At 38.5% G+C, this 14,192-nt stretch overlaps 1 protein-coding gene across 1 annotated transcript in view; it reads left to right on the top strand.

Moving 5' to 3' along the window:
• Positions 1–12,285, top strand: part of tmx4 (thioredoxin-related transmembrane protein 4) — a gene marked incomplete at its 5' end in the record, with an annotated part of 33,442 nt that extends 21,157 nt beyond the window's left edge. The window contains 3 exon segments of the mRNA NM_001039737.1: positions 7,803–7,904; positions 9,312–9,375; positions 11,711–12,285. Of these exon segments, the coding sequence (NP_001034826.1) occupies positions 7,803–7,904; positions 9,312–9,375; positions 11,711–12,108 (564 nt within the window). The 3' untranslated portion in view covers positions 12,109–12,285.
• Positions 12,286–14,192: the final 1,907 nt, after the last annotated feature.

Genomic DNA, 14,192 nt, shown 5'->3' with positions numbered 1-14,192 from the left:
AATAAATGAGCAAGCATTCAAGTTTTTTTTAGTTTATTCAAATTAGAAAAAAACTCTCTCTAATTTACAGATTTGAAAATTGATAAATAAGCCCATAACTGTGGTGTTATATGTTGAGTTTCTAATTCCATAATATATTCATCCTAATATTTAGATCAAATTAAACAGCTAATAAATGAACTAACCAACAGCTAATCCAAGAGTTTGTTGCAATACTGTATGGTGGGTAAAGTAAGGTATGATTAAAGCTTTACAATTCATCACACAAAATGCAAAATGTGGTTTGTGTATTATTTTAATGCTATTGTCCGCGATTTCAGTGGGATTTGGCTGCGAGCCATCTCAGCGGGGTTGCAGAATGACAGGTCAGAAGGCACATCAGCACCACTGGCTTCTGATTATGCACAGAGGATTCATCCTCTTTCTGTCAACTTTGTTCAGTGTTAATACTCAGGTGGCACATATCTGGCATTGGGCTTGGGCTCCTGGTGGTGCCTGTGACTGATGCTTCAAAACTCTCTCCAGCTTGACTGGGTAATAGGAGGAGTGCAAACACAGCCAGGATATGCAATGCATGGCTTTGTAGAGTTTTTAGAGCTCTGCATATCTTTATATAAAGAAAATCAGTAGCTTAAGTCTCTTTTTTTGGTTGTGTGAATGGGATTCTTTTATGTGCAGTCATATTTTACTTGTCAACGACAGCAGCCTGTCATAGCAAGTGAAGTGGTCTCTTGTATCCGTGCTGGGCTGGCACAGAGGTTAAACTGCTATTCTTGTGACTATGTTTTTATTAATGTCAACCCCACACTGTTTGTTAAAGCAGGATGCAGTAGAACCCACCTTAAAGGAGAAGGAAAGTCATTTTGGCATTTTATTGCCAATAGATTTGCCACATTAGTGCCACCTAGAACAATATATTTATTCTGCACAAACCATTACCATACCTGAGTAAACCGCTTTAGAAGCTTTCTCTGTTTGCTTAAGATAGTAGCTGCCATTTAAGTAGCTTCCTGCCTGCAGTTCTAGCAGTTATAGCTGAGATCACACATTCCGAAGGGAGGGGGGAGGGAGTTCTTAGCATACTCGTGGGAGGGAGAGCAGGAGAGGGGAGAGAGAAGAGAACTGCGCAGACTCTGGCCATGGGAATTAAGGATGTTTTTGGGAGAGGAAGTCAGACACTGGAACATCATGTTTACAAAAAAAGAGACAAACAATCCTGTGTTTCTTTAGAGGAGTCAGTGCAGCATTTCTGTAAGTGCTTATGGCTGTATTTACATAGAACTTTCTGATAAAGCTTACTTAGCTTTTACCTTTCCTTCTCCTTGAACAGTTGTGATATACCTGGATACAAGATGGTTTGCAGAAATATTGGATTTGGAACTGTTTAGTACCTTTTTTGCTAGTTTTTATACGAGGTTATATGAGGTTGTTCACCTCATCTTTTACTTTCTACTGTCAAATGGGGGTCACTGACCCTAGCAGCCAAAAGCTCTGTGGGGCTGTTGTTGTTAGTTTGTATACTAATACTCTCCCATTCATTTAGGCAATAAATGTGTATGAGGTTAGAGTTTTTTTCACTCTCTTGGATCAGGGCAATGGGAGAATTCATGTTTTAGAAGTCTTAGACTTGTACTTTGTAGTCCAAATTAAGAGTGTTGTTGTATAAACAACTTTTTTTTTTTTAAAGAGAATCTTCCTATACCTGTTACTATTTAGGGAGACATACAGTATATTATTGGGGAAGGTGACCTTGGGGAAAATCTTGTGTGTAATTCTGCATGAGAGAATCCTGCAGTAAAACCTTTGGTTCGAACGACCTTACTTCACACGTGTGACCAACTTTAGCGTTGTATCACAGCACAATTATTAAAATAATAATATTTCTGCACAGACGTCTCTTTAAACTTAACTCATAATATCAGTTTCACCATTTTATCAAGAGAACAAAGTAAATATGAATATAATTTCTTCTCTGCTTATGCCAGATATAACACAGCCTTGAGGTCTGACAGATTGTGCAATTATTTACACACATGCACACAATTCTGTTCTTCTTGGGCACATGAGATAGATGTCTGAGCCATTAGCATGTCATTTTATGCCTCTTTATCAAGTAGGATTTGAGGCAGCGAGAGAAATTGTTCAGCTGAATTTAATTGCTTTAACTCTTCAGCATTCAGTAGAGAAAAGTCCAAAGTGTTATTCTTGAGTTTGCCTCTGATTTCACATCTATTATGACAGATACTAATACTCATTTATCATGTCGTTTCTGCTGTGATAATCAAAGATTATCTAACTGAAAATACAGATATTTTAATAACCTAAGTTCAGTTAGATAATCTTTAGCACCCACTACTCTTTATCACCACTTCGGTTCTTCAACTTCTTGCTCCGTCTGCATTAAACCTGGAAGAGTTTGTCCTGCCACCTTTTTATAACAACTGGACAAATCTTTGGTTCAGTAGCCCCCTCTTCACAACAAGGGTAGTGCACAGAGCATTCCTAGTTTATGTTTTTGAATTTATACCTGTAATACAAACTACCATTTTACTTACATTCCAGAACCAGTCCTCATAAACAGTTAAATCAACAGCTTCATTTGAGTTTAGGCCACATAGGAAGAAAAAGTATGTTTACCCCCCACTATGAACTTACTGTCCCCCCTTTAATATAATCCAGTTTTATTCTATTTACTATCCATGTTTCATGCTAGGACTTCATTCAGGTTTCTTCTAAGCTCAGACTCGCCAAAGTTACCCTTTTATTCATGACCACTAGTCGAGCCATTCTCCAGATTTCTATAGTGATTATCCTATCTTAGGGTTTCTAAATGGAACATTGTGATCTTCCAGTAGATTTGAGCTGGTGACCAGTATATCTCACACAGGCCAAACAATCACATTAGCACAATATTACCCACCCTAGTCAACCTCACCCAACGAGCAAATCTCATACCATGTATGGCCACCTTTACCCATAGCCACCAATAAGATATTTGCTTTTCTAATCTGTAGTTGAAATTGCTGGCAATGGCACGTGTGCATATCATCCTTATGCATATCATCCTCAAGTTAAGTTCTGCTCGTATAGCGAACTCACTAAATGAGCAGATCTTAAGGTGTAAGCACAGCAAAAAAAGTTTGTATCCAATACATGTATACCCAGAGATTCACTGTGTGATGTACCAGTCAGATTATATATTCTTGTTCCTGAATATTCTGTGCTGGCATCTGTTCTACTCCAATTTCCACCCATATCCACACATTCCATTAAAGGAAAAATAAAGTCAAAGTCACTTGGGGGTGCCAAAATGTTAGGCACCCCCAAGTGACTTTGACCGCCTACCTTTTACCCCGGGCTGGTGCCCCTGTGAGGAAGGAACAGCACCAGCCCGGGGTAGCTGCCGGCGCTTCCTTGCTGCTGATTCGCTGCGCGCGCATGCGCAGTAGAGTGAAAAGCCGAACTTAAATGTTAAAGTCGGCTTTTCACTCTACTGCGCATGCGCCCACCGCTGGCACTCAGGAAAAGGAAGCGAGGAAGACGGAAGCGCTGCGCTCCAGGTGCCCCGGGCTGGTGCTGTTTTCTCCTAACAGGGGCACCAGCCCGGGGTACGAGGTAAGCGGTTAAAGTCACTTGGGGGTGCCTAACATTTTGGCACCCCCAAGTGACTTTGACTTTCGTTTCCCTTTAAAGGGGTTGTTCACCTTTGAGTTTTAGTGACTTTTAGTATGATGTAGAGAGTGATATTCTGAGACATTTTGCAATTGGTCTTCATGTTTTATTATTTGTGGTTTTGTAATTATTTTACTTTTTGCTCAGCAGCTCTCCAGTTTCAGCACCTATCTGATTGCTAGGGTCCAAATTACCTTAGCGACAAAGCATTGGTTTGAATGAGAGACTGATATATTTATAGAAGAGGTTCTGAACAAAAAGAAAAGTCATAAAAAGTAACAATGACGATAAAATGATAACCTTATAGTGCAATAATTGTTTGGCTGCTGGGGGCAGTGACCCCCCCCCCCTTTGAAAGTTGTAATGAGTCAGAACAAGAGGGCAAATAATTTCAAAATGATAACAAATAAACAACAAAGACCAATTGAAACATTGCTTAGAACTGGCCATTCTATGACTAACTAAAAGTTAACTGAAAGGTGAAGTCAGTGCAAATGCTGCCTGCTCCACTTTTATCTCTTTTTTTATGTGGCATAAAATAAAATGATAAATTTTGTGTTCTAAACTGCTTTTGGGGTATTTTCTCCTTTCCTTTTCTATTCATGTCAATTATAATTCATAATCTGAAAGATAAAGGGCAGGTTCTTTTAATGGATTTTCACATACAGTACGTGAATGTATCATTCCTGACAGTGTCATCAATCTGTCTGTACTGAGATTCTGATAGTATAGATTTTGTAAAGTCAAACATAATGACTTTGTAATAGAAGAAATCGAGGCATGCAGCTTAATCTTTTCTTGACTCGGTCTCTCTAGTGCCAGAAAGCAGAGAAAGATAGCAGAATAGTAGAATTGCTATGGCAGCCCATTGTCCTTGAGGTATCTGAGGAATCAATAGTTTATCTTAGCCAAAGTGACCTTTCTAAACATTGTATCTCTTCAGCAGAGCAGCAGTGATCCCCATATGTTTGTTGGAAATCAGATTTTTTTTTTAAATGGTACAGGTATCGGACCCCTTATCCGGAAACCCGTTATCCAGAAAGCTCCGAATTACGGAAAGCCCGTCTCCCATAGACTACATTTTAATCAAATAATTCAGAATTTTAAAACTGATTTCCTTTTTCTATGTAGAAATAAAACAGTACCTTGTAATTGATTCCAAATAAGATATAATTAATCCTTATTGGATGCAAAACAATCCTATTGGGTTTAATTAATGTTTTATTAATTTTTTAGAAGAGTGATCCAAATTACGGAAAGACCCCTTATCCAGAATACCCTTGGTCCCGAGTATTCTGGATAATTGGTCCTATACCTGTACTTTCACTTAAAGCAGACATATTGTATAAAAAACAAGAATGTGCCAGTCAGATATATATATATATATATATATATATATATAGAGAGAGAGAGAGAGAGAGAGAGAGAGAGAGAGAGAGAGAGAGAATTTACTTAGAAAAGTTATGTTTTGGGTTTATTTATTTGATTTGATTTATTGAAAATTTCTTCCAAAACCCTACCAGTTCTGCCCATCTGTTCCACTTCTTGCTGACTGCTTTCCCAGACTGTGCGGGGTGCCAGTGGGAAATAAACCAATCAGCAGCTATGCAGACCTGACAGGGAACTGCAGTCTACCTTTGTTAAGTTGTGTTTGGCTATCCCACTCTTTTTTAGGACTATCTTTTATAAAATATATTATTTTGGGACTAGTCAAGAGAAGTAACCTCTCCCTAACTCGGGTCAATCATTGGTTCAGTGTTGCTCACATAGTCACATGTATGCAGAGGTGTATTATGCCCAACAATCAGTGAGCAGTAGAAAAAAAAAAGAGAGAAAAAACCACTGGGGTAGTGGATGTGAGAATAATTCTAATTGGGAATGAATACAGAATCCTCTGCAAAAGATTTGGCTAAATCAAATACAAACTTCAAATCCTTGTGAGTGCACAGTCACCAAACCAAAGGCCACCCAAGTATAAGACAAAACTTTTCATTTATTTGAACTTAGTCAAAACATGCTTGACGCATTTCTTGTCTTGCACTTAGTCATAAGCAGAATCGAATCGAAATACAAACCATTGTTTGCATATTTAGAACCTGAGGAAAAAAAGTGCATCGATTGTCAAGGGTTGTATTCTGTTGTCTAGAGCTTTAGAGTCACGTGGCTTTGGTGGTTCAGATGAACAGTTAGTATCCTATCACTTTTTAGATTGGGATTGCATGCCTAATTGTTTACATACCCTAAAGGTATTAAAGGTTCTTGCGTCAAAATATGCTTCCGTATGGTCCTTCCTGCCTTTTGTTCTGAATTGGGCGCTGCTGTTTTTTTACACATGGAAACCCTGGAGCTATCAACCAGACAGCAGCTCCCGTGTCCCCTTTGTGCCCTGTGTCAATAATCGTGTCACAATTGATACCAGACAGACTTGGAAAATATTTGTTGCAACTGCACTTTATTTGTGACAAAGAGCACATGCAGTTGCATCAATTTTGGTAAATCTGATGCAATTGTGGTGCAGCACTGTGCAGTTGTGTCATGATAATTGCCCATTTGCCTTCACAATGATGCTGGATTTTTGGGGAAAACACTGCATTGTGGGGAAAAAAACCATGGCGGTTGCACTTAGCACAAAGTTGGTGAATGTGCCTTTAAATCTTTAAGTCCATCTTCTCTACATGCACATTCTGACATAAAGCCAGGAACTGTTTGGGGGTGCTATTTTGGGAGTTTTAACACAGTACATTGAGTGGGGTAACTGAATTATAATTTTAATGTTCTGTTCTGAAAGATGCAGGTGTTTAATGGGGATTTTTGGGGTTAGCATGCTCTGGCACATGGGAGTCCTGTAGTCAGCCCTTGCCTTGGCCATCATCATCACCATCATGTTTATTTAGCAAATGATGCCCCGTATGCACTGTTTACTAACTGGTGCTAATCTTTGCACCCGATTGCAGGAAGCACAATCACATTAAAATTCTGAGCAGCATTGCATAGTAGGTCAACTAGTAAATTAGGCCTTTTTGCTTGATTTGCTTTTTTGCCCAGATTTAAACTTGATTGTTGTCCAACTGCTAACTTAGCAGAATGTAATGCTGCACCTTCCTGGCACAGTACTACAGCTACTGGTCAAGCCATCATGCTAACTACTGAGAACATAAACTGTCCTCCTAGCACTCATTATGCTGCCGGATATTATTCTTACTTGCTTTTCATCATACGTTCCACTGAGTGTGAATTCTGACATTTTCAAGTGCAAATCTTTTTCTTTCTACATGACATTACTTCCTAAACAGTAACTGGAATGGAGTTTTTTTTTTTAATTTTAAAGAAATTCAGAAAGAATATTTGTCATAACTGATTTTTTCCTGGTAGAAATCCCATAGGAATGTATAGAAAGTGGGTGGGCTTTTTGATAAATCTGCCCCTATTTGTTTTTATTTAGCTTTTTCCTACACCGCGTATCCATTATCCCATATTTGGGGGGTTTTGGTTTAAGCTGTGAAGGCTTAAGCTGGCCATACACATTAACATGTTTAAGATCTTTTCGTTGTCATAGGACCAAGCTTATCCTGAAACGATCACTTGAAAGTATGATTTGACCATCAATGAAAACGACCATTTCAAGCGATATTGTTTAGTTGAAGCTAGAAAACTGCCAGCTTGGTCCTGCAGATAATTGGACAATGGGCTAATTTCATCGATAACAACGAACATTTTCAAACCTGCCTAATCAATTTTCTGACCAATGTGGGATGAAAAATTACTAGATGCGTGATCGTTTTGTGCCCACTAACCTTATGCTAAATTGGCAGATTTGTCAGATCACACTGAAGTTGGTCGTTAGGGAGATAAAAACCTGTATGGGCAGCTTTAGACCCTATTTTATGAGGGGTAGACAATGTTAAATCAATTAAACCAATTTTGCTCAAATATTTAAAGACTTTCATAGAAGGCCAAGTGAAGACATTTACTTTCCCTTGTATTTCCATTGGGTTTCTAACCAGATCACAGATCTTGTTGCTATCTTGAAAAAGTCTTAATTGTTTTTTCTTACAGCAAACTCCCAATCTCTGGTTTTAGTACATTTTAATACTTTACAGACCTATATTTCTCTTCTTTGTGTTTTACAGCAACTTCACAACTACTTTACAGGACCTCTGGGAATTCCAGCTTGGGGCTCCTACGTCATCTTTGTTGTGGCCACATTGTTTATCGGCCTTCTACTGGGATTGGTAAAACATGTTCCTATATCTAATATGTCAACAGATTCTTAATCATGTAATGGTACATTATATGCATATATACACTGAAAGAAATCATCCACTATCTTTTTAGACATTGATGTCCCAGCATTTTATTATAACTTGATTGTACAATTATTTTCTGTACAAATTTTGGGGTTGTTGCTGCTGCCTGTATTATTATATTATATTGTATTATTATTTCTCTGCTATTTATAATTGGTTCTATATCTCATTGGTATCCCACAACCCCCTCGGATTATAGGCTACACCCCCTAATTTTTTTTTTTAAATGGGTCTGTAGCACAATTTGAAGACTTTGGGAAGAGGTAAGGAATCCTGTGTCCAACCACTTGAGATTGTGGCAGTTTAGACAAGACTGGAACTGTATTTGAGTGGTTATCAAATCAGCTTTGCCAACTCTGCAGCTTCACTTTTAGCTTAATGGAAACCATACCCTGTGGCAAACTGCTTTGGGACAACATTTCTGCCCTATGCAGTGGTCTGTGGAGCAGCATTTTCACATGGGAAGCAGGGGATGGAGGAGAGAGATCCTTGTGACCACAGTGGCACCTTCATAGGAAGTATGAAAAGTGCAAAAACATAATAAAATTCCCTTTTTATGGGGTAATTGTGTTTTCAAATACAAAGGGAAAAAATCTTTAAATGCAAAGTGACTCCATTTAAAAAATTATATTATATGTAATACCTAGGATCTGATTTTTAGGGACGGCACTTTATTTTCACAAAAACAGAATTTACTGTATAATAGTAGCCAGTAATAGTCTGCATTTTTGTATTACATGAAACAAAGTGAAGGCACTTTTGCTCTTAGTAGCAACAACCTAAAACCCTCATTATTCAATGGGAATTTAAAAGGACAACAATAAAAAGTAAAAGCAGTGGGGCATTGTAGGAAAGCAGGGGTATAGAAATAAAAATAATAAAGAGATTTAACATGTCTATGAAGATTCTCATTCATCCAGGTCATGATATACAGTATCTAGTAGAATTAAGTCTAAAACAACTGGACTTTTCTGAGTTTTAACATCTTCCACATATGCATAACCTATGGTGTGTTGTTATATGCAAATATTGAGGCATTTATGGTTCTCCATAATCTAAAAAAGTTGTAGTTATTGTAGATTATAGGTCTCCGTTAATGGGAACGTTATTTTGAGCTTCAGCACTTGCCCTGAGGGGTTTATCCTGCTGCTATCACTGAGGTCTTTTCATTTTGACTGTTCCCATCAGGCCCTCATAGATGTCAAGCAACACATCCCTGACCATTATGCTACGTCATTTATCGATTTTTGTAAGGGAATTACAACAAAAGTACTGAAATAAGATACAACATGATACATTTGAATTGATTGTATTTTTTTTTGTTTTAAATAGATATTGGTGTTAATAGTTGATTGCTTTTGTCCATCAAAAGCAAAGTATGAAGTGATAAGAGAAGGTAAGTGTCTCATCATAAATAAAATATTTTTAAAAATGTATATTTTTTCTTCTCTCAGTCTTTCACTTGCTGCTTACTTTTATTCCTTTTAGTCCCTCTTGTCTCTTTCTCACCCATTCTTCTCATCACTTTTGGCCTTTCTTGCAGTCTGTCTCTCCAGATGCTGCTACAGTAACTCTTCTCACACCTATTATTCCTCTTTTCTAAGGTGCAGAGAACTGAGTTGTAAACCTAGTATTTACCTTTCATGCTAGACTATGTATTTTATTTTCAATTAGTCACAAGCTAGAAGACATGTCCAATCCTGTGTTTATGTGTATAAATATTAGTATGTACAGTATGTAGTATGTTAGGGGAGGAGGAGTACAATCTGTTGGAGCACAGGCATGCACACTTACCGAGGTTGTTGTGACCACAGTGCTCCCTAAATTAAAGCATAACCAATGTACTTAGGGAACTTTCTGTAAATAAGTTCTCTTTTTATCTGTATTTCATCCAATAAGAAGACTATTCTCAAGCCTTTCATACATAACTTCACATTTTTAAATTGTAGGCTATTTTTTAATTTAAAACTGGCAGCCTCCCCAGAAATAATCATAACATCAAAGACTGATTTAAGTCCTTTGCCACAAAAGACTCAAAGGGGTAACATTATTTGTACAGCATTTTACCAACTGTCTTTTAAGAAAGCAAGAATGCAAGCCTCAAATAACGTAAGTCATTGAATTAAATACATAATAGTCTAGTGCATGTTTATATCTGTTAAAACTAGTGATTAAAGCAAGCCATTTTCCTTCAAGCCTGACAGCATGTTACAGGGCAGAGAGACGCAATTCAGAGGTCAAGTTAACCTGTCCTAGAGGCACTGCTGCCCAGATTTCTACCTGTGACTCCCATTAGCTAAACTGGAGCTGGGGATTTGGGTGTTTTCATAAAGCAAACACTGCCAAGGGGATTTTTTTTTATAAATTTGTCTCCTCCTCTGCCTTAATATATGGGGAGACCCACTGTTTTGCAAACTGCTTTTTTCTTTTGTTTCTAGTGGGTTCTTGCTGGAGGCCTTGGGCACTTTGTTTCTAGGTTTATTCATTTAACACTAGTGATATGCAGCTCAATAGAAAGTCTCCCAACCCAACTGGAGAGCTGTCCCTGACAAGTATTTAAATACCGTTTGCCACAGGTAGAAGTGGGACATAAAGATGTTGCAGATGGGGGTCTGAGAGCAGAGTACAACCACTACCCATTTGTGATCCACAATGGTTGTGTGTTTGCCAGCTTGAACCTCTGGGTACTTCCGGGTAAACCCATGGGTCCCGAGGTCTTCAGGCCTGCCCACACTTCACTATTGCACACTGCTGGGCCTGGGAGTAACCAGTGCCTTCAGCACTTACCTATATCATTATAAGGACATTAAGACTTGATCAAAAGCTAATAAACTTCCCTCTTATTTAAACAAAGCAGGGACTGTTTGTCCATATATTTGTTTTCCAACCAAAATCATTCCTGGTCTGCCTGGTTCCTGCACTCGCTTTCACCTGGTTTTATCCAGAATCTCAGCATTTTAATATGTATTATCTATTTATATGACACATACATATGTTTATGTATTTATTTCTGTCCCCAGACAGAAGCTGGGAATGATGGCAGCTACAACAGGCAATTGGCTGTTGCTCCAGTAATTGCAAAAGTAAAAATTGTGCTTACCATTTAACGTTCTGCATATAGTAGTATATGGACAAACAATTCCTGGTTTCAGTAGCATTTTTGCAGATCATGTATTTGAACGAAAGGAGAAGGATAAGTATAAATATGTAAGTATAGTATAGGAAAGCGGTTGCTGGGTGGAACTTGGGTGTCAGGTCACCAATAGCAGAAAAATGGGTGATTACCTCTAGGTCAAGTATTTTACTGATCAGAGTCTTGAGAGGAAGTTCAGAGACGTAAGTTGTCTACATGGTTTTCATACTAATTGGTAAGTTGACCAAGTTGCACAGACATTGTCCCCATGCTAACTGTTGATGGACCAAGACAGAAAACTTTGCTGAACAATGATCTGATGGCTTGTATGGGGTTGTTGTCTTGAAGTGCATGTATCCACACTTGTACATCACAATCCAACCAACTGGACCATAGGCTAAGCAATCAAGTCAGTAAGGTTTTCCATCTATCTGCAACCAAATTGTGCTCATATCTGGCTCACAGTTAGTTCGGGGCTTATCTGTCGACAGCTTTAAATATAGAATGCGTGTAGGCCTAACACATGCTAGCAGGGCTTGTTCTGAATGTACAAGTAAATGAGAGAATACTTATTTTTTTACTTTTTTTCCTATTTTAGAAGTAAACGAAGAAGATTTGGCAAATGTAGAGGCAGACCCAAAAGTCTTACCTATGGAAAAGGAAGCAGATAATGCTGCCAATGAAGAAGGCAGTGACAATGACAATGAAGAAGAAAATGGAGAAGAAATTAGCAATAGCAGTGAAGATGACAGCGAAAAAGAAAATAGCAATGAAGATGATAGCGAAGACAGCAATGAAGATGATGATGAAGATGTAAGTGATGGTGATGCAAACAACGCCCAGAATGTTGCCAAGGATTCTGATGAGGATTCTGCTGTTGCTGGGTCTGAAGCGGAAGAAGACAACATCACTGAAATGGCACCACAAAGCCCGCCAGAATCTGAAAGTGCCTTGAGACAGCGCAGAAGCGAGGCCACAGTGGATAACGGACACTAGACCTGACCATTCAGATGTCTTCATGGACCAAAGATGTGTGTAGACTATTTCTTGCTCAATGTCATTTGAAGCATGTTATAGCTATATTTTGCATGGATAGCTGTCCTTGTAAGACAGCATTTTCACAAAATCTAGTGCCAGGCAGGCATTTTTTTTGCAGTTTTTATTTAAAAAAAAGAAAAAAAAGGTTTAGTCGCTGCAATGAGTTATTATAGTGACCACAATCAGTATTGCAAGAGATTGTAGTTTTATTTTTGTTAGGCTTTTCATTATGGTGCCTCTTTGATAAACTTTCCACTAGATAACATTAGAATAATATGTTGAAAAGTTACAGTTAAGGTGTAGCACTCCCCATAATGATTTGCCCTGTTCATTTTAGTTTTAGACCTGTAACTTCAAAAATGGAAATGCTGCTTTTGCATTTTAATTAGGGATGTGCTAAATCAAGTTTGGTAAAATATATTGTAGAGGATCCGGTATTTAGTTGAATCAAAAATGGATAGACTCACCTCATCCCTATTTTTTTTTTTACATAATATGCTATTAGTTGTGGCTATGTTTTTTAATATCAAATGTATTCAAAAAATTAACAAGGTCTGTGTTTATGAATTTTATGCATGCTTATTATTTATAAGTTCTTCAAAGGTCTTTAACAAATGGGTCTGCTTCCTGCACAGCATTACAGAATTGCCTTTGAGCATCAGAACAGTTCCAAAGGTTGGCAAACTGTATTACTCTTAGGCTAATACCACGTGGGACTGATTCTCAGCCTGTGGACAAATGCAGGCAGAGGATCAACCCCTATGCTAGCATTAGCCTTTCCCTGTACCTGGAGCCATTGAATCGATGTGGGTGCAGAAACACATGGAGCAGATGTCTGCACAATATGCATAGATATGTATTTCTGCACTGAAATCCACTCCATGTGTCTGCACCTGGGTCCATGCAATGGCTCCAGGTGCAGGCACAAGGAAAGGCTGGTGCCACCGTAGGGGCCGATACTCAGCCCGCATTTATCCACAGGCTGAGAATTAGCCCCGTGTGGTATTAGAGTAATACAGCCTGCATTAGTCTAACTCTGAGTAAAACAATGAACTACACCCTGAAAGTAGAGTGCTATGAGCCTTCCCAACTTTCAAACTATTCAGTTAGCACAAGGTGTGGTGCAGCCACCCATATGTAATAAGCATGCAAAAGTACATAAACAAATACTTAACTAAGAATTTGTTCCTTAAAACAAATTGAATTAGATATAAACATTGTTTTGGTAAATCCTTATACATGCCATTTAGGGCAATGGCGCTCATGGAGATTAGTCACCCACAATAAATCTCCTCTACCGCTGCAAATGCTTTCTCACTGACTAAATTAAATCGTCTGTGGGAAAACATGCGTGTTGCTTCGGCTTTGCCACAGAGGCTGAAGTTGCCTCTCGAGAAAACTTCGGCCTGCTTCAGAAAGTAGCAGTGCTGCATATGTTTCCCCACTAGAGATTTGTATTTTAGCTAGTGGGAAGGAAAAGAGAGATGCTTTTTTGCCTGTGGTAGCCAAAATAGAACTTTTGCTGCAAAGATCCAGCACCTAAGGACATACTACTTGGCCTGGTGTTACCACCCCTGCACCCCATGACACCCACTCATCTGCCTGCTTTGTCGCTCACTCACATTTCCGTACCACCAGTGCTCCCTCCCCAGCTGTGCCTTAGGCACAAGCCTCTGCTGCCTACTCCTAGTTCCGGGCTCTGGCCATGGTATATTTGTTAGCAAACATTGTTCAGACTATAATAGCCTGTTATGTATAATTGATTTTTCATTGTTGCTGTTACTGGACTATTAGGACAATTCCTTTTTTATTTTATTGTTTAAAAAGATATTCTAATAAAAGATCATGGGGATCTTTATAAACAGTTTTATGGCTTTGCAGTTGCATGGCTCCTTGCAGGCAAGTAACTTGCTTCAATAAGTTCAAATAATGCATTCATGCGGTGCCTTTAAACGCTCTTGCGCCCCTTAATAAATGCCTCCTTGTTTTTAGTTCAATGTAAACACCAGTTTGGCTGTAGCTAGAAAGGGCAATGCTTCCTT

The sequence above is a fragment of the Xenopus tropicalis genome, chromosome 5 (genome assembly GCF_000004195.4).
Source record: "Xenopus tropicalis strain Nigerian chromosome 5, UCB_Xtro_10.0, whole genome shotgun sequence".
In the NCBI taxonomy this organism is placed as follows: domain Eukaryota; kingdom Metazoa; phylum Chordata; class Amphibia; order Anura; family Pipidae; genus Xenopus; species Xenopus tropicalis.
This window is presented reverse-complemented; position numbering and strand designations above follow the sequence as displayed.